The 21005-nt window shown below is 39.6% G+C and overlaps 1 protein-coding gene across 1 annotated transcript in view; it reads right to left on the bottom strand.

Annotated features, from left to right (window-relative positions):
* Window positions 1–9320: 9320 nt before the first annotated feature.
* Window positions 9321–21005, bottom strand: part of LOC131411475 (polypeptide N-acetylgalactosaminyltransferase-like 6) — a 480632-nt gene continuing 468947 nt past the window's right edge. Inside the window, exon 9 of the mRNA XM_058550354.1 lies at window positions 9321–10702. Within this exon, the coding sequence (XP_058406337.1) occupies window positions 10535–10702 (168 nt within the window). The 3' untranslated portion in view covers window positions 9321–10534. The remainder of the gene's footprint in view (window positions 10703–21005) is intronic.

Below are 21005 nucleotides of genomic sequence, written 5' to 3'. Positions count from 1 at the left end.
TTAAGTGTACACAATTGCATATCAAAACAGAGGAGAAGACTATATTTCCTTTTTAAAGCACCTTCTTTATAAGATTTTTACTTATATTCTTTAGATTAAGCTGGTTATGATGATATTATTTTGATGCCCTGATTTAATGAATAAAGATTTTAGGGCCATTTTTAAGCAGTGAATAGCCTAGATTTTATAATCTAGCTATAACAGCACATGGACGATTTTACTTGAGATAAAGCTTCATGCTCAAACTTAAAAATAGCAAAAGAGAACTACATAGCCTACACAGTTTCAAAGAACTTCCCAATAAGAGAATCTAAGCACACAAACCCAAGTCCACTTAACAAACCCTGAAGAGGATCAGAATATGTCACCCCAAAATATGCCAGTGTAGCACAAGAATTATCTTGAGCCAAGGCATTTGAGTACCTGAAATCCTTTCTATGCCTAAAAGCAGAGCCTCCCCAAACAACGCAAAAGAACTCAATTGTCATAAAACTCCACCCCAGGAAGTATTCTAATCTTTTCTTGGAGACAAGTCGGCACCACACCCAAACAGACATTGTCACAAACTATCATATCTCCCATCTCTTGTCCTAAGGGCCCATTTATAGTTCCAAAAAGTCATTTGTTTTTCCATAAGTGTCCTTTCTCCTCCACCCTCCTTCTAAGAAGTCATTTGTTTTCCCAGAAGTGCCCCTCTGCCCCTCTCCATCCTCAATTCGGTTAGTATATAAGCCCTAAATTCTAACTGCCTCTTTGAGTCACATTTCTTGGTGAACTCCTATACATAAGTACATAATTAAATCTGATTTTTTCTCTTGCTAATCTGTCTTTCATCAGTTTAATTCACAGGCCCCCAAAACCTTAACCTAAGAGGGTATAGGAAATGTTTTTTTTCCCTTCTCAACAACCCTTAAATGTTGGCTATATGGGTTCGGTCTCAGTATTTCATCTTATCCATGAATCTTAGCGTCTTTAAGAAGAGGATGACCATATGTCTCAGTTTCCCCAGTCCTGATTTTCATCTATTTTCCCTCAGTTATTATTAATAACAACTCATTTCACTTGCAAAAATTATCTGATTTATACAATAAATCATATGGTCACCCTATTTAAGAATCACTTTGCTAAATTGTAAGCTGCTAGAGGACAGACTTTCATTAACTATTAAGACATGTCATTTACATTTTGTTTGAAGTTTCATGACAGTTTTGTTCATTATCATATTTCATCATCACCACAATCCTGCGAGGACAAATAGGAGGTGTTCAGGATTTGCCGTTTCAAATGGGAGACAAGGGCTGCACCTAGGGCAAGAATATAGTTTTTTGACAACTAATCAGACTTTTTTTCTAGCTATTTGTCCCTTTTAGTCTTACGTGAAGCCTCACTCTTGTTGGTACTCAACAAACATTTATTGAATTAAATTTAGAGGGAGCGTTTAGTCCTCAGAGGAAAAGAGGAATCTGCTGACATTGCCTGAAACAGCTTTTTCTAGTTCGGGAGAAGAGGCACAATAAGAATGATGTGAAGAAAGACTGGAGATTTTGCTGTTCTGACATTTCTCTCTACCCCAACAAGAAAGATGCTCCGACTTCCTCAAGTCAGCAAAAGAATTACACTGATCTGATGTTTTAACTTCTTTTCTGGAGGAAGTTTACTCAGGATTGATAGGAACAGGGGAGAATTAAAAAAGAAATGAGTGGGGAAGAATAATTTCTCAAAGAGCCTTGCTATTGTCTTCGCCTCTTGGCCAGTGGCTCAGCTCTGGTAGCAGGTAGTGCAGTGTCGCTGGGCACCACCGTGGAGATATGCATCAACATCTTTAGAAGCTGCCACCGAAGCTGCAGCTCGTTTTTCCCGTGGCCTTTCTCCCTGGCCATTTTAAACCATCACTGTCTCAACCCCACAGGCGCTTTTCTGGCAGCGGACTGATGTCTGAGGAATGCAGAAACAAAGTCATTAGCTCTCCTCCAGTTAAGTCTTTCCTGTCGTTCACAATAAAATAACCTCAACTCGATGTCCTTTCTCAAGCACAGACATTTATTTTCCAGATGAATTGCCCCAGAGATTGTTTTATTTTAAACATTTCAGTGACTCTGCATAGTCATTTAACACTTGTTTGAGCTCCCATTCTTTATAAATCCTTGTTTTCCAACTGAGAGCAGTTTTGGGGAATTTGTGTGCGCCTGTATGTGGCTGCCCCTCACCATTTGCTAGCGGGTGGATATTAATGAGAAGAGGCTCCTTGCTTCAAGTGCAACATTTCTTTTGTGAGGTTATTTCTTTGACATCTCAGTTACTCCGACACTTCCCCGCTGTTTCCTCCAGGACGTTAAAAAAAATTATCTTAAGGAAAATAAAGCATGGCTGTTTCTCTTCATCTCTCTCTTTCTCACCCCTTGGTTGACAGTTCTCCACCTCCTTTAATTCCTTCTTTACTAGGACAGCGGAGCGTTGGTCAGGACTTTAATTTCTTTGGGTCTTACTGGCTTGAGCAAGAATTGAAAGTACTGCTGATAGAAGTTTATCCTTTTGATTTGAGATGCACTGTCTAGATTTTGGCCCTAAGAGGAGTTTTTGCATCTAGTGCATTTTCTTTCTGCACAAAATCTGAAGACATGTGGCTTGGATTATCGGCACATGACCACATTCTAAATTCCATGACAAACAATTTGCTGGGTCATAGAAGTTTGAATAGCAAGCATCGGTCAAGTGAAATGCCTTTTCCCATACATTCTCTTTCATGCATCCTTAGTATATACAAAAACCTCAGAAAAATATTTAAAAAAAAGGAATTTAGAGGATTTGCTCTGTGTGCCGTTAAAGGCCGAAATTTAAATAAACTGAGAATAAAAAATATTACAAAAATTCTCAATTAACTTGTATTTTTGAAGACAGAGGACGAGGGAGAAATAACCTTTAAAAAAGATCTTAGTATTTATTTTCAGTGAAAAGAAGGTTACAAATCCGAGAGAACCACAGTTCCAACATGGCAGAAATACTAAGCTTTTCTTTACCTTCTGCACGTATTTCTAATGAAGTTACTGAACTGAGTTGAACGCGGTAAGGTCTTGCTACACTTAAAAGACTTTTAATTAAACTTGCAGCATTTTTTGAAGATGAGAAGAAGTATAGCTCAATCATATCTGTACCGTGTATTTGAAATGAGCTTGGCCAAGTCTTTGCCACCAAAAAGTCATGTTCCTTTTCTCAAGACAGAACTCGAGAAAAAGCATGGTCTAGGCTAGGAGAGCTGATATACTAAAAAACAATGTTAAGTAAATTAATTAACCAAATTATGCCTTCTTTTAGATTTTCAGTACTATTCTACAGTGGTGTGAACTTCACTAACAGCTCAGAGGAAGGAACAATAACAATTAAATTATTGATATGATCCTCAATGCCAGCCACTTAATGGTGGGAATCTTGACTTTTTCATTATACTTTAATTGAGAAATGTAAGTGATTAAAAAGATATTTACTACGAGACCATAATACTGCCTGTTCTTGGTCTTCCGGGTCTGTGATCCTGACTTGAAGAGATTTAAAAGAGGAACTTTCTTCTGGCTATAAATGTTTATTGAACTGAGTAGCACTCATTTAAATTTTGAGTGAGTTGGGATTTTAACACTTCTCACAGATGGCTTTTATATATAATAAATAGTTTCTAAACACATTCAACATTAACAACACTATCTTTAAAAAGCTGTTTTCAAAATGGTGAGACTATGGATCTAAGCCAATGGTTTTCAAAGTGTGGATCCCAGACCATCAGGATCAGCATCACCTAGAAACTTGTTAGAAATGTAAATTCTTGGGCCCCCGTCCCAGACTGAATGAATCAGAGACTGGTGGTGGTGGTGGGGCGGGCGGAGGGGGGTGGCTGGCCAGCAATCTGTGTTTTAACAAACCCACCGGTGCTTAAATGCTAAAGTTTAAAAACCACTGCCCTAATAAAAACCAGAGAATTTTTGAAATAATATGTTCTTGGATATTTTTATCTCATTGTAAGTTTAGCTTTGGATCACAACTGACCATTCTTCCAGATAATCTGCAGTCCGTATACGCCAGCAAGACAACCATGTCAGAGAATTAACCTGGATTTACTAGTGGTAAGACATTAAGAGCTGGAGCACAAAGCAATTTATCACCACTTCAGTTGTAAAATTATCTATATCTAGCAGCCTCACCCAGAAATTTTGATTTAGTAGATTTGAGGTAAGGCCTAGTAATCTGCATGTTTAGCAAGTACTCCCAGAAGAGAAAAATTGCCACGGAGAGAACTCACATCACTGCATTCAGAGAGTCTCAAGTAGCTAAGAGATGAGTTTTTCGGAAATAAGCATATTGAAAGAAGGTCAGTTTGGAGCCTTACTGCAAAGTTAGTGCAAAATCCTTGCTTGGTGGCTGTTTATTTTCCCCCTGAGGGCTGAACCCACCAATAATCACAGAGTACACAGTATTTGCTTTAGGATTTATCATCCAGAGCTATGCAAATAGCTTTAGCTGAGCACTTCTTTTCTTCAAAGTACAATGCAAATCTCATGAAGAAGGACTAATCCTGAATTCAGTTTGGTGTTCTTACTTTAACAAGCCTATGGGAAAACCAACAAAAACACACAGGTACATAGAAGAGCAAACATCATTAAGGGGTTAAAAACACAGGCCCCTGAGGAATACTTGCTCATACTATTTTGAAGTAACTCAATACATCTCGTGTTTGGTTTTGCTGTGGACCAATGACCCTACAGTGAGGTATGAAGTACCATGGAGAGCAGAAGGAGCTACGGCCTAAGCGTCAGAAGGCCCGGATTCTAGTCCTGACTCTGCTGTTCACTTGTCTGACCATAACCTGGCAAGCCCCTTGACTCTGAGTCCCTCAGTTTCTTCATAAGGGTAGTAATATTATCTACATCAGAGGTGGTTATAAGGGCAGAGTGAGATAAAAGTAAAATTGCTTTGAAAAACAAAAGCAATAATACAATGTATCTATATCTATCTATCTATCCATCCGTCCGTCCATCATCTATCTATCTATCTATCTATCTATCTATCTATCTATCTATCTATCATCATCTATTCCTTACCATAATATTGAGAATTAGTAATATAGCTAATGGTGGGAATCTACTGTTTTTAGCTTGGAAAAGTATAAAATGACTTAGCTGATTTCAAATAAATTTTTTAAATTGTGAAAAAACATTTAAATTAGAATTGTCTTAATTCAGCAAAAAGATGTAGGTGGGTATAAGAATTCATAACTAAAAGCTTCCATTAAGCAACTTGTAAAGAACCATGTGCATGCAATAGACAATCATCAAATATAACTGGCTTTCCTCTGGTCTTGTTTGAAGGGAAGGGGGTGAGACTAGCTGATTTCTTGTAGACTACAGGCATTAATAAGTAGAGGACACTTTAACTTTCCCTAGAGGAACTATGAAGTAAACAGGCAGGTGGATTACAGATAGAGTGACCATATAATTTGCTATCCAAACCAGGACACTTTTATTTTTTGCTGAGGAAGATTTGCCCTGAGTTAACATCTGTGTCAGTCTTCCTCTGTTTTGTATGTGGGTTGCTGCCACAGCATGGCTGACGAGTGGTGTAAGTCCACGCCCGGGATCCGAATCTGTGAACCCCACTGCAGAAGTGGAGCACATGGAACTTAACCACTACGCCATGGGGCCAGCCCCACCAAGATCCTTTTAAGAGTAAAAAGGGGCACTATTAATAATTTCGCACGACAGCAGGCATAAACCAAAACTGTCCTTGGTAAGCCAGGACCTATGTCACTTAGTTATGAACACCTCTCCCCAAGGTGAGTAATTTCAGAATAAAATCACAAACAATATGATTCTGAAATGCAGCCAGCCTTTCTGTACTGAGGCTGGCTGCATCGCTGTTGGACTGAGCAAGTGTGAGAGTGGAGGACTGCAGAAACCCCGGGAGGCTAGTGTGTGGTGAGCTGAAGGGGGCAGCTTCAGGCGGGAGGGACAGAAGAAATGTTCCCAGGTTTCTTTGAAGTGAGGTAGCAAGCATGTGCCTGAGCTGTTGTCTGCTGAGAAGCCACAGTACCAGATACACCAGCCTGGCATGTCAAGTGTAGAGACGAGTGACTGTGAATAAAAGCTTCAGGCCAATGTCAAGTCTACCAAACAGAGTTGCAAACGGCTCCCAGTTCTGCAAGCAAAGTCTGCTGACATAAATCAAAGAGCAATCTTCCAAGGTTGGCAGTGTGGGAAGGACTGGCCACCCGTCACACTTCAGTGTTCTCCACCACGGTTTCACGCATGGAGAGTAATTACCGTTAGTGGTGTCATCTGAGAGTTATGATGGCAAGGGTAGAACTTGTCTATGAGGTGAATGGAGAGGATTACACGCACCCATGTCTAGAAATACAATTTACCTCTCACCATTTATATTTACTCCCAGAATCATATGGAATCACTTAGAAATATTTTCCCTTTGAGGTGTTTCTTCTCAGGATTTATATAAAGTGTCTTATTCCCATGCCTTATTTCCTTATCTCCAGCACCTGTTTATGAAAGCTTATTGTGGCCTTAAATCCCTGCCAGGCGAAGAAGCCTAAAGAGATTTTACTAAAGGGGTTCCCAGGGATAAATCATTGTTCACAAGAATCACATATGATTAGGACTGTTCTAAATTCTGAATAATATAACCTGGCAGCATTTGAAGGCCCGGGGAACTGCCCATTCCTGGGAAAGACTCTGTAACACTTAAGATGGGAAATCAGAAACAGGAGGTGTGTCAAAGCCTTGCCATCAACTCTGCTCTGGTCCTCAGCTCTGTGAAGTCCTGGGCCAGGAATGTCACACATGGTGGGGGTGGCCTTCCATCCCTGGATGATCAGCTTTGTAATCGAAGTGTCATTGGCTCTTTTGATGTGTCTGACATGAACTTTATAGTGCCAGTCTTTCCAGTGAAAGATTCCATTTCACTATTTCCTTATGGAGATAGTTATAAAAGAAATGAAATAGAAGATTTCATTTGAGGGCAAGAAGCACAAAATAGATATTTATACGCCCTTTATTTATTTTTTGTCTGTTTTTTAAACATATATTGCCACTAAAGGAAGTGGTGTCCAGTGTTGGCATTAGTTTTATGTTTTGCAAGAACATGAACAGAATGGGCCTAACACTCTCTTTCAGTGACTATGAATCCATTTTTGTTATGTGTTATGCATTTATGGTATAAAATTCTATGTTACCAATTCACAAAATAATCCTGGAACTTGCATTATTCACTGGGGCCTCTGAAATAATGAATACATTTAAAAACAGTCTTGCGATCATATTAATATTTGTAACTAAATAGCAGTAGACGTAGAAGTCAATACATTGCTATTGCCATGGTATTAATCCAGCCTTGGAATAAACTATACATCCCACAATTAGTTCACAGTTGTTTTTCAGCACAGCTTTTTCTCAGTAAATACTTAAAAAGAATTTTAAAAATTAACTATTTTCTAACTTCTGGCAAAATCATTTCTTATTATGGAAAAGTAGCAATTTCCAAGGCCAGATTAACTTTATGTTATTTTCCCTCCCATTCTGATAAAAGGGTAGGTCAGTATTCCACTGTTCAATTTCTAAATCATGTTATTTCCAGGAAAGAGAATCTTTCTGATTACTGTTCCGTCTTCTTTGCTGAATAAATATACAAACATATGTAATTTTCTGTTTTTCAGAATGGTAATGGTGGTATTTCAAGTAAGTGGAGTCCCAACCCTCGGTGGTGCTGGGAACGCCTCCTTAAACGTGCTTATTGGCAGTGCTGTGCCCTTCTGCTTAGGGGTAGATTCTCTAGGCTTCATCTTATTCTGTTTGAATGTTCCCCATTTGCACACATTTAACAATTGCTTGGCAGCTTGAAGTTTTAATGTCTTAGGTTTCTCTTAAAATTTTTCTTTTATTTTAATTTTTGTATTACATCCTTTTACTCAAAGGTGAGGTTAGATCTAATAGACGAGACCCTCTGAGATCATGAAATCAATCTTTGTTGATTCTAGGCATTAAACTAAAATGATGCAGTATTTAGGCTTTCTCAGAGGACAGCGTCAAACACATTATGGATAGCTTCCCGTGATTAGAGCATCCTAACATATTACAGATCCCGGCTTTCCAGGGTGCGGAACCCAGGATTAGCTCTTTGGCAAAACTGTAAATAGCAGTCAACTGTTTAATGACATAATGTGAATTTTTATAGGCTCATCTAATTGTACAACCAGATTTCTCTCTGAGCACTTGAGATAAATCTTCACTCACTCTCTGGAATTGTTCAACACACAGGTTAATTTCTTACTATTGATTTTCTCCACTATGCAACTTGCGTGCTTCAAGATCTCTTGACCTACACAAAAAAATCTGTGACTGTCAACTTAAAAAGAATAGCTCTTCAAAAGAATGCTTGAGAAATCAGTAAAGATATGAAATAACTCTTCCCCAACTATTAGCAGGGCAGGTTAACTGGACATTTTGATTAGATTTTGAGGCGAGAACAAAAGCATGAACATTTACAAGAAGAGGTTTCATATATTAAAGCTTCTGAATGTGAAAGCTACTCTTGTAGGCATCCCCAGGAAGGCATGGTATTCTTACCTAGTGACTGAAAATTTCAAGTTAAATCAGAATAATAACCAGAACCACTTGGGTAACAGAGTGAGGCAACACCACGCAGGAGGAAAGCACTGGACACGGGTTGGAAGACCCAACCACCCTGCAGGAACTAGGACTACCCTCTCCGGGCTTTTGTTCTTCATCTGTAAAAACAAGGGATTGGATTCTAAGAGTCTTTCTAGTTCTAAAAGTCAATGCTTCTATATCCAAGATGACATGTACATTTTTTTGTGTGTATGTGAGGAAGATTAGTGCTGAACTAACATCTGTTGCCAATCCTCCTCTTTTTGCTGAGGAAGATCGGCCCTGGGTTAACATCCATGCCCATCTTCCCCTACTTTATATGTGATTCCACCACAGCATGGATTGATAAGCAGTGCATCGGTGTGCGCCCGGGATCCGAACCTGTGAACCCCGGGCCCGTGGCTGCTGAAGCGGAGCAGGCGAACTTAACTACTATGCCAGGGAGTGGGCCGGCCCCCATATGTACATTTTTATTAACAGGAAAACCATGTTAAAAGAAAACAACAAAAGCAAAATAAAAACTTTTTTCTACTTGAAAAAACTTGAGAAATGTATAATAAACATGATTCTTTCCTCCAGAGACCCATCTTGATCCCTGTGTATTCCTCCCCCACCCCCATTATTATTGAAAATTAAGGATCAAATATTCCATTTAGTGTTTTAATCATTCCTTTCTTCACCCCTGAAATATTGTCCCATTAACAGAAAATGGTGTCAGAAGCACTTTATTAATGGAAATTCCTTCTATGTGCTTCCAAGTAAAACAAAAACATCATTAATATCAACAATATAAAACCAAAAAAACCCAAAACAAAACAAATAAAACCACTTCTATGTCCCCAACACTGATCACACAGAACTGAAGGGAACCAAGCCATTTTTGCACATCATTTGGAGTGTAGATTTTATTTGGATTTAAGAATCTCCTAAACAAATTACATCAACCTCACTCCATTTCCTTCCTTAATAAAAATTATGACTGGACAAATATCGGACTTTCAAAATTCTAAAAATAACAGAAAATTAAAAATAGATTTCCTAGGGAAATCTCTCTCCTAAACCTTACATGGTTTTGCTGCTTCTGTGAAATCTTTCTCTTTGGAGTAACTTGGTAGCATAGTTTTCCGTTTTTTTTGAACTGGGTTCATACAAGCGCACTGAATTTGAACTTCAGCTGACTTATGGAGCATGAACTTTTATGAGCAATAAGTTACCTCTGCTTGAAAAGGAAAATGGCAAGTGTAAATGAAAGAATGGGAACACTGGAAGTCCATTTCATTATGTAATTTAAGTCTTACAGTAGACTGGGCACCCTCATTTAAAAATAAAACAAGAAAACAGAATGGTATGAGCACTCTAAAATCATCTGCAGCACTTTTAAGGGTTAAACCTGCTTAACCCATTCTTAGTCTGAGAATGGCACCAAAGAGGACAGCTCACCTTCAAGCGTTGCTAGTTCTAACCCTGCGGTACCCTCAGGTTGTCTGAGCAGTCATGCACTCTGTTTCCACCCCCCTCCCACCCAATTAATAGGATCCATTCATAGTTACTCACTACTGCAGGATTCGACCTGAGAAATGCTAGGGTTTATTAACTCAGCAGTTGTTTTGGAAAGTCCCTAATCTTTGCCCTTGGCCAGCAAGGGAACTGCTAGTCTCAAGTTCTCAGAAGCAGCTGGTGAGGTGCTCAGCCAAGTTCTTCAGATGCAGGAAGTTCTTCAGGACAACCTACCTTAACGTGGCATTTACAAATCTTTAAACCAGGCTTCCTGGATCTAGGAAATGTTATTCCTGACTCCTTCGACCCAGACGCTGGCTAAAATTTAGTGTTTCTAATCTGTAGGTGATCACCCTTTCTTTCATCTTTCTTGCTTTCTAGGAGCTGGCATGGTGGTTAAATTTTTCTAAAACAGTCATATTAATATGTTCAAAAATCCACTGCTGAGTCTCAGAGAGAGGGTCACATCTGGCCATGAAAATCTTCTTCTCTGCGGGGTTGCAATCCATGCAGCTGTTGCTCACAGGGTGGAATAATGTTCTGTCCTGGAGGGATCGGAAAGAAAAGAAAAAACTGACATAATATATAGTGAATGGTTAGAGCCCAAAATATACAGAGGAAGTAAAATACCCCTGTTTATATTTCAGTATATACCCATATATACTGTGAAAGTGTGTGAAAAATAGACTGTCTTCCAACTCAAACAATAGCACGTTGGGTTGCCATGTGAAAAGTGGTTTCCCAGGATCCATTGGCGCTGTGTAGGGCCTCCAAGCAGGTTCAATCAGAAACAAAGAATTTATTCATTCATTGAATTTTTTTTAAAAAGCAATCCATTCACTTCCTACTCTGTGGTAAGCATTTTGCCACATGCTTGGGTTTTGAAGATAATAAGTCTACGAGATTGCTTGTCAAGTAGCTAATAATCTAGTTACCGAGGAGAGGCACGTATACAAAAATATTATTTTAGGGGCCCGCCCGGTGGTTTTGCGGTTAAGTTCTCGCTCTCCGCTTTGGCGGCCCCGGGGTTCACTGGTTCAGATCCTGGGTGCGCACCGATGCACCGCTTGTCAAGCCATGCTGTGGCGGCGTCCCATATAAAGTAGAGGAAGATGGGCACAGATGTTAGCCCAGGGCCAATCTTCCTCAGCAAAAAGAGGAGGATTGACAACAGATGTTATCTCAGGGCTAATCTTCCTCACACACACACACAAAAATATATATTATTTTAGTCCATAGTAAACAACAACAGCAACACACACATTCACACAAACGGCTGGAAGAATCATAATTTTCCCTTCTCTGAATTGAGCTTTTAATGGGAGAGGGAACTACAAAAGAAACAGGAACCAAACAGTGAGATGCTCAGTTGCCCTACTCAGGAGATGAATCTGGGTTTGGGAATAAGCGATGCACAGGCAATATCTCACTGTACAAACACGAATTTGTTTGCTCTTGAGCTTCTGTCACTTCTCAACCCCTTTATTGCCATTACAGCTCTTCCTGCGGTCCAACTCTCATTGTTTTCTGTCAAATGCAGGAGGCAGTGTTCACTTTTTTAAGAAAGTCCCTAAGGACGTGATACAGATAACAGCTCTGTGAATGCAAGGTCATACCAGGGCACAAGTTTAAGTGGTGAGCAAGCCCACTATCTGAATAGGGGCCATCAACACATAATCTTTTTTATTGTGCAAGTAGGGAAAAGGAAGTTAATGCTAAGAGAAAAAGATCTTTCCTTCACTAGTGATAAAACCTATTGTCTCTTACAGCATCTATGCTAAAAAAAAAAAAAAAGTGCCAATAACATGTAAAAACATCCCCAAATCACAACTTAAATTTTAGGATCAAGTAACGTTTTCTTATTTCACTTAGGAAATGTTTAGAGGTTCTGATTATTTTCTTTAACTGAGGAATATTAGACTTACAAGGCTTTTAGAATTAAAGAGTTTCTCAGGCATCCTGTGTAAACATTTCTTTGTTTCCACTAGGGGTTATGACTCCAACAACCAATATTTAACGTCCTTTTAGGATCCGGATGTTTGCATAGTTAGGCACTGGGTGAAGGAACTAAGGAGAAGGAAGGAGAAAGGCTGCCTGCAATTTTGTTTGCGTGCTTCTATTTTCAGTGCAAACAAAGAGCTATGCCTGATACAAATGCTCACTTTTCTCTCCATTCTCTTTAAAGTTTCCTGAGTTTATTGTGGCTCCTGAGGTCTTCTTCCCATTTTTCTCAGCCCTTGCTTCCCTAACTCAGCTGCTGTTTGACCCCAGGGGAAGCTCGGAGGAGCTCTCTCCTACTCTGGGTGGAGGTAGCAGATTTTAGCAGGAAGGAGAGCCTGCTCTGCAGCTCACCCCACACACATATCTTTCTTGGGGCCGATGTTTGCTCTCAGAGATCTCTTCTCACAGCCACATGGCTCCTTGGGCTGCAGTCTCCTTCACTCTCCTGCTCTCTTCCCTCCCAGCATCTCTCATGCTCAGTCTCCTATCCCCAGCTTCTACCAGGTTAGCCACATGGGCCTAATATATTTAGATCAGTTTTTCAAAGAGCATTCTTAAACTGTTATATTCATGAAAATTCAATGTGACCTGCTAAATCCTAATTCACTTCTTTTTCCCCTTAACTCTCAGTATTTCTTCCTATTGTTACCTTTATCAATAGCTTAAGTGGGGATCTCCAGATGCTCACAGTTTCTCCCCCAAAGCACATATTTCCATAAAAACTAAAAAAATGAGAAAAGAAAAGGAGTAGAACACGTTTCTCTTCTCTTCCCTTCACCAGCTTGTGTACCTCAGCACGGATGCAAAAGCCAAACCAGATCTTCTGAACATTTTATTTTTCCACACTTAATTTTCTAAGCCATAAGGTGATCACATTTTTCCAAATCTCGAATTGGAGCACATGCTCTGACAAATCCAGGTATACTCTTGGGGACAACCAGGCAGGATATGCAAATTCAGCACTACCCTAACAAATCCGGAATGGGTTTTCTGTTATTGCACTTCATGTTCTCATAAAAGTTAAATTCCTTAAATCTATCTATGTCTCAGAAGCTTCATCAGGAAGATGAGGGGGTGGATAAGATCAACGTCTAAGGCCTGTCCCAGCCATAAAATTGAATGAACATTTGATTCCAAAGTTCACTGGTGACAGAGACAAACAACAGGGCATCAAACTAGAGACTATCAACAATACTCAGCAGAGCAACAGACTGATTGTTCTCTGGTTATAGACTGAGCTCTGCTCACCTTTGTCTTTGGAGTATCCAGCAGGTCCAAGAGGTGAAGCTTCTGGAAGCATCTTCAGCCTCCCCAGCACATGCATTTTCCACTTTTGACCTCGGGAGCTACATACATTGCCATCTTTATGTTTCTACGCAGCTAAGTTTTTGGATTACTAAATGTCTTTACTAATGCTTTTCCTGGCTGGAGTTAAGTCAGTGGATAGGGTAATCACTCCTGAATATGGTCTCTTGTTCTATGACAGCCCTTTGCTCCTCTACCCTTCTTCTCCTTGGTCATGACAGGAGACGGCTGTAATAGAACTGAATACAGTTTTTTCTTTGGAATAGACTTCTTAGTGCTTTGGCCAAGTCTGCTGTTCCACAACAATTCCCCTTAAAGGGCGCTTTCAACTGGACTGTTCTTTGCTCAGTCTTCAGGGAAGGCACAGCATGTGCTTTGGCTGTTGAAAACGTAATGCCGCAAACTGCGTCTCCTGTACCCCTCCCACCTTCCCTGACTGCTTCCTCCCTTGTTGTTTCTGTTTTGTTTTTGCCTAAGAAAATTAGAAATTCTTGAGCAGGAGAGGAGAAAGTTCAGATCCGGGGTTATGGAACTACCCTTCATAATCAAATCAGGGCAGGCTAACTGCCCGGTGTCAGCCAATCAGCCCATGCGGTGAAAGGCGTGGGCGGGACTTTTCAGGTAGCGCGTTGAAAGGTACTTCTTCAAAGACGGCCTGTGATTTGATTGGCGTCTGTGTGACACTTTGTGGCATTCTCAGGCGAGCATTAAATTTTATTAGATTCCATACTTATGTAGGGTCCGAACTTGGAAAGAATAAGTTAGAAAACATTCCACACTGTGTTCAAGATAGTAAAAGAACTGAACACCACAACAGCAAAGACAATAAAATAGGCATGCGAGTTCGTAACATAGGAAGATAATCAATTCTGAGAATAAAACTCCCACACTGTGGGAGAGGAGGCAACCCAGTGCTAGCTACAGGGCTGGGATTTGGTTCTACAGGGAATTTGGATCAAATTCTAGTCATGCCACTTACTTGTTGTGTGGACAGTTATTTAATTCTCTGAACCTCAGCTTCCTCGTCTGTAAAATATAGATACTATCTGCCTCACAAGTTTTTTGTGAGGATAAAATGAGTTAATATATGTAGAATCGCTGGCACAGTGTCCTACATATAGTAAGTAACTAAGTAATAGTGATTCCACCCCCCTCTTCTCCTAGCTTATTCTTAGTCAGGGAGCACCCTCAATTCTAAATATCAGAATGTACTAACCATCTGGTCTGAGACCAGCTATTCAAGACCAACTTGCATTTTCTGGAATCCTGGCAAAATAGAATTTGCAAAAATTAGCACCTGCCTCAACCAGTTATCCAAATTGATACACCAGTACCTTCCATTTTAAGCAAAAGGATTTCTGGAACAACAGTAATCCACGGCTCTGAAATGAGCTCTTATATGTAATTATGGTCAGAGTTTGTATATGATCTATGCGTTTAGGCCCTTTGCCTGAAATACAGCATTATTCAGGTCAGCTGAATGTAGTAGGTATACATAAATATATAGCCAGTGTGCAAATTTAAGTAGGGCGGCAAGGGTAAGCCTCATCGAGAAGGTGACATTTGGGTAGTCTTGAAGAAGAATGGGAATTAGCCATGCAAGTATCTGGGGGAAGAAGTTTCCAGACAGAAAGAATGGCCAGTGCAAAGGCCCTCAGCAGGAATGCACTGTGGTGGGTTAGAGGAGCAGCAAGCAGGCCAGAGGAAGAGTGGTAGGGGATGATGTCAGAGGTAATGGAGGGCTAGATCACATGCTGGGGACCAGCTGGAGCGTAAGGAGCAAGATGGAGAATTCCAGACCATGATATCCAAGACATATCATGAAGAGACTGGCGTACAATGCTAATGCTTTATTTTTCATGCAAATATTGGAGGGTGGTCACTGGAGGATTTTAAACAGTGAAGCCAAGGATCTGTATTTTGTGTGGATCGTGCTAGTGGCAGAGGAAGGCAGTGGACTATAGCCAAGAGAACAGTCAGAGGCTACCACAATCATCCAGATGTAAGCCGAGGCAAAAGCAATGGGTATGAGTTGGGGGTGACCTGAGAAATGATCTGAGAGGTATTTGAGAAGTAAATGTATAGGGTGTTCTGATTAATGGGATATGGGGGGTAGGGTAGAGGGAAGAAGTGGATAACTAAAGGAAAAGCAGGGTTGAGGCAAGAAACTCAGAAAGAGCAACAGGATTGGGGGTGGGGATGATGATTTCTGTTTCAGGTATAACCAGTTGGAGGTGTTTATGGGACATCATGGTTGACATGCTCAGTAAGCGGTTGGATATAGACTGGAGCTCAGGACAGCTCTGCCCTGTGAAGTGGGGAGAACTGAGTTACTCCCTCCTATTGACTATTTCTTTCTGTGTAACAAACGTTGAATGAGAATGCTTTTGCAAGAGAGAACTCCTTCACATCCATGCCTTTTATGTGTAATCTGGATATGAGAGAATGAAGGCTTGGAATTATGAGACTAGTTTTTCACCCTAGTTTTATCCCTGACAGTAATCTTTGATGGTCACTCAGTGATTTAGGTTTTCCATCTGCAAAATGGCTGGAGTGGGGAGGAGGAGAGTGGGATGAGATAAGGGATAAAAATACCTGCCTTCCCACCTCTAGTGTTGTGGAGAAGAACAAGGTTGATATGTGAATGTCCTTTGAGTTCGGGAAGAAAGACAAATGAGGTAGGTTTTTTCTGCCTATTTTTCCTGTTGGCATCTGGGAGAATGCAAATAACACCTTGATAGGCATAACAGGGACAAAGCAGTCTTATTGTCTATTCTTTTCCATTGTTTTCTCTGACAGGTAGAATTCCTCACAGGAGAAGAAAATCAGTCTTCTTGCATCAGTGGCTAACTTGGCCAGTCAGAAATAATGCTTCTTACTGCCCTGACAGAGCCCTTGGTGTGCGTGCTGAGACAGTGCCAGCTACAGCGACCTTCAACCCTCCCCCTGCTCCTCTCCCTGGCTTTTCTGGGCTACAGGCAAGTGATGTGCAGGAGTGTATCATCGGTTCTCCTCTGAGCAGCCAGAATCATTAAAAAATCTATTCTGATTTGTTAGATCCCTGCTCTTCAAACCATTCAAAGACTTCCTGGTCTCTTAGCTAAATTCTCAGCATGGCCGACAAAGTCTTCTATGGTCCTGCCCCTGGCCAGATATCTGGCCTTATAATTCATCACTTTCTCTCACACTCATACGTTTCAACTGGCTTCTCTTTGTTCTTCCAAGAAAACCAAGATCTTGCCCACCTCAGGGTCTTTGCATGAGCTGATCCCTACATCTGGGATCTTTTTCTCTACCACTTTCTTCACTTATCTAATTCCTACTCATTTTTTAGGTCTCCATTTAAAAGTTAGATTTTCAGAGAAGCCTTGCCTACCTCTCTGACTTGAATAGAGCCCAATGTTTTGTGTTCTCATATTATCCTGTGCACTTAATTTATTTAATTATTTTTGTGTGCTTCCCCACTAGACTGAAAGCTCCAAGAGTTGAGAAAACCCATCTGTTCCATGTCTTGTTTCCATCTGTCCATAGCTTTTTATCTCCCCACAGTAAACCTGCCAGGAGTCATGTGGACATAATAATAGCTACTATTTATTGAGTATGTATCTACGTGTCTGGCAGTGCTAAGTGTTCTACCCAGATTTTCTCATTTTATCTACCTAAGCCACATAAAAAATGTGACGAGATACTGAATGTGGATGAACAAGAAGCTAGGTTCATTTATTTATTCATTCAACAAATACTAATTAAGTACTTATTTTGTGCCAATCAGTGATTTAGGTATTACATAAAAGAAAGCAGAGAAAAATCCCTGCTCTCATGGAATTTACATTCTAATATTTAGCTACAGCTAAATAACTAAAATAGTATAGACATGTACAGGATAGAAATACAGCTAATGAGCCCATCTTTTCCTGTATGTAAACTTACTTGGAGAGCTAAAATCAAACCAGAAGACAGTTTGTTGAGCACATGGAATGGTAATAGCTAACACTAATTGAACTGTTATTAAGTACCATGTCCTAGGTGCATTTAAATCTCATCTAATCATTACAATAATCTTCTAAGGTAGATACTATTATTTTCCTCATTTTATAAATGAGGAAACAGAAGCACATAGTAAGGAAGTTTCCCCAGATCCCAGAGCTGGAGCTACAGTGGAGCGAGAACTCAGATCTCAGGTCACTCAGAACCCCGAGCCTGTGCTCTCACCTCTGAGTTACGGTTCATCCCTCTTCTCGGCTGAGTCAGCCAGCTGTCCTGCTCCAACCCCACTGCTCAGTTGGGAGGAATTGTCCTCATTAGCAAATACTAATTTAAATTTTTTCTAATTCCTATTACAAGATTCTTTTCTGTTTGTCAGTCTAGATCTTGGCAGGCATTCAATTCAGGAAGCCTTTATCCATATGTTAGAGCCTGAGATAGTCTGTGATGGAGTCTTTCTACTTCTGAGTGACCAGAGAATGGCAGTTAAGTGTGTTAGGTGAAATGGTACCCAGTAAGAATATTGCTGAGCTACCTAGAAATGGCAAAAGCTAAAAGGTCGTGACAACTAAGTGACTTCAGCTGGATTAGACATACAGATAAAAACAGAATGGGAAGATAACACCATTTATTGAAAATGTGGCTTCATCGCTGGAGTGAATGTATTCCTCTCCTGGGAGTTATCCTCCCTCTTCTTTGACAAGGTGGTTGAATCGTCAATTTGAATTTGACCATAACTTCTCAGGGAACAATGACTTAAGTCTCCTACTACTAATAGGGATATGATGTTGACATTGTGCATATGGTTTTCAGCAAGATATCTGAAACGTCCCTCTTTGTTTTCTTATGGGCAAGCTGGAGAAACATGGGCTAGAAGATATTACTAATAAGTGGATTTATATCTGGATGAGTAACTTCATCCAAATGATGCTCATTAATGGATCAATGTCACTTCTATTATATGATAGATAAATAAATGCTGATAAGTTGGATCAAAGAGTCAAAATCTAGCTTGGCGTAAATTTGGTGACTCTACTCACCAAATTTTAACAGAGTTTAACAGAAACAAGTGAATGACTACACAAATATAAAAGATGAACTATACAGGTATAAGACTGCAGAGAAGTGTCTGTGTGGCAAAACGAGAGAAAAAGACTGTGGTTTTTTTTTTATACTGAAAACTCATTAAGAAGCCAAGTATGTGTGGTTAAGGTAGAAAATCAATCAACTCAAGCTAAATTAACAGAAATATATTGCTCACAACAGAAAGGTGCTATAAGCTCATAACAAAAGGTGCTAGAAACTCATTCTACTTTCTTTGGTTAAAACACACCTAGAATACTGTGTTCTGTCCTGGGCATCATGCCACTCTTTAGGACCATCTGGAGTACGTTACGAGTGAGTGTCCAGGAGGTTTAGGTAGATCCAAATTAAGTCATTGGAAGAGCAGTGGCAGGAAATTGGGCCAATTAATCAGAAGTAAAGAATAAAAATCAGGCAAGCATTGTTCAAATATTTGGGATTTGTTTTGAGCAAAATGAATTAATTTAATTTGTGTGGTACCAAAGGCCAGGGAAGAGCTTTCTAATACTTGGGGAGGTCCAGAAATGAACGGGCTGATCTGGGATAGCGTGGCTGCCTAAGTATGACCACAAGTCCAGGGTTTTGTAGTGGGGCTTCACACACCCGAACCAAAGTTGAATCACATGCTTTTTAATTAAACGCTTTGTAGAGTTTAATTTCCTCATTTTTGGTCCTAAATCAATACCTAGCCAGAATGAGTTAACAATAACAACGCTGTGGCCTTCCATCTGGCATCTTTGTGGACCAGCAGGATTTTATGAGTTAAGAGGCCAAAACCCTGGCATATTTCATAAGTTACTATAAATAGTCAAATGGAGGCATGTGTCAAGAATTCTACCCACTCACTTTTTAAACTAATGTGACTGTTGCCCTGTTATCAATTTAGCCTGACAGGTACCTTCTTATCTGTATTTCCTGTTTGATGTTATTTTTAAGCCCTTTCTTATGGAAATTAAACTATAAGAACACCCCAGAGAGCAACTAAGAAAAGTAATTTAAACCTTTCACTTTTGGTCTTTGGGGAGGCTGTGTGTGTGGTTCTGAGACAAAGAGATGTGTTAAGTTTTATCCAGCACGGCTTGGGGTTCCTGAAGGAGGGGATCATATCAATAATTGAACCCAGTGGTTCTTTAAGCCATTTAAAGAATGCTTATTTAGGAACTTATACAAATCAGATATTAGGCAGGGCCATACAGAAATAAAAGAAAAAGTTCTCGCCCTCAGATAGTTAACATCTCTGAGGGGAGACTAGCTATGCATAATACAATGTTACGAGTGCAAAGAAGGGGGCAAAATAGAATAGGAATGCAAGTAGAGGGGCAAATTCCAACAAAAGCAGGAGGGAGGAGGAGGGTAAAGAAAGTAGGTAAAATTGGAGCTGGACAAGTGACTCTCCATCTGGCTGCCCATTAGGACCTTTTAGGAACTTTCCAAAAATACCAGTAACCTCCCCTTCTGGAGACCCCCAGTCAGTCAATCCTTCTGCCAATAGCTCACTCTGTCTTAATAAATGTGTTTCTGTAATACTTTGGTACCTGGCACCTTTATAATGTTGGATACTTGTTCTTTTTCTTCTTCAACATTTTCTTGGCTATTCTTGGTCCTTTCATTTCCATATAAATTTCAGAATCAGTTTATGAATTTCCACAAAAAAACCTGCTGGAATTTGATTGGTTTTGCCTGAAACATATACACCCATTTGAGAACTGATATCTTCACAATATTGAGTCTTATCCTTGAACATGATAGATCTCTCTATATTTTTTAAATTCCTCTTAGTGATGTTTTGTAGTTTTCCATGTAAAGGTCTTGCACACCTGTTGTGAGATTTATTCCTAATTATTTGATATATTTTATGATGATCAAATGGAATCATTTTTGAATTTAATTTTCTATTTTTTGTTTCTAGTATATAGACAATTGATTTTCTTATATTTACCTTGTATCCAAGACTATGCTAAATATACTTATTAATTCTAATAGCATAGATGTATAATCTTTTGGATTTTCTAAATACTCAACTATATAATCTGTGAATATACTGTTTTGTTTCTTCCTTTCCAATTCTTATATCTTTTAATTTCCTTATCTTGTCAGATTGCGCTGAGTAGGCCATCCTGCACAATGTTGAATAGAAGCGATAATAGCAGACATTATATTTTATTCCCAGTCTCTGGAGGAAAGCTTTAACATTTCACCACTAAGAGTGATGGTTGTTGTGGGTTTTTGGCTATACCTCTTATTAGATTAAGTTAGTTTATTTCTATTAGTTTACTTTCTGTATGGCTAAGACTATTTGATCAGATGGTAAAAACTTGAAGATTCATAAATTGACCTACGTATGTAATATAAGGCCCTTTGACTTATGACAAGGGTACCACTTTTGTGCACTGGGAAAAAATGGTCTTTTTAATAACTGGTGATTGATAAATTGGATATAAATATGAGAAGAAGAATCAACCTCCATCTTACATT

This window comes from Diceros bicornis, chromosome 11, assembly GCF_020826845.1.
Source record: "Diceros bicornis minor isolate mBicDic1 chromosome 11, mDicBic1.mat.cur, whole genome shotgun sequence".
NCBI classification, from domain to species: domain Eukaryota; kingdom Metazoa; phylum Chordata; class Mammalia; order Perissodactyla; family Rhinocerotidae; genus Diceros; species Diceros bicornis.
The sequence above is the reverse complement of the archived record's forward strand: the minus strand, read 5'-3'. Positions and strand labels throughout refer to the sequence as shown.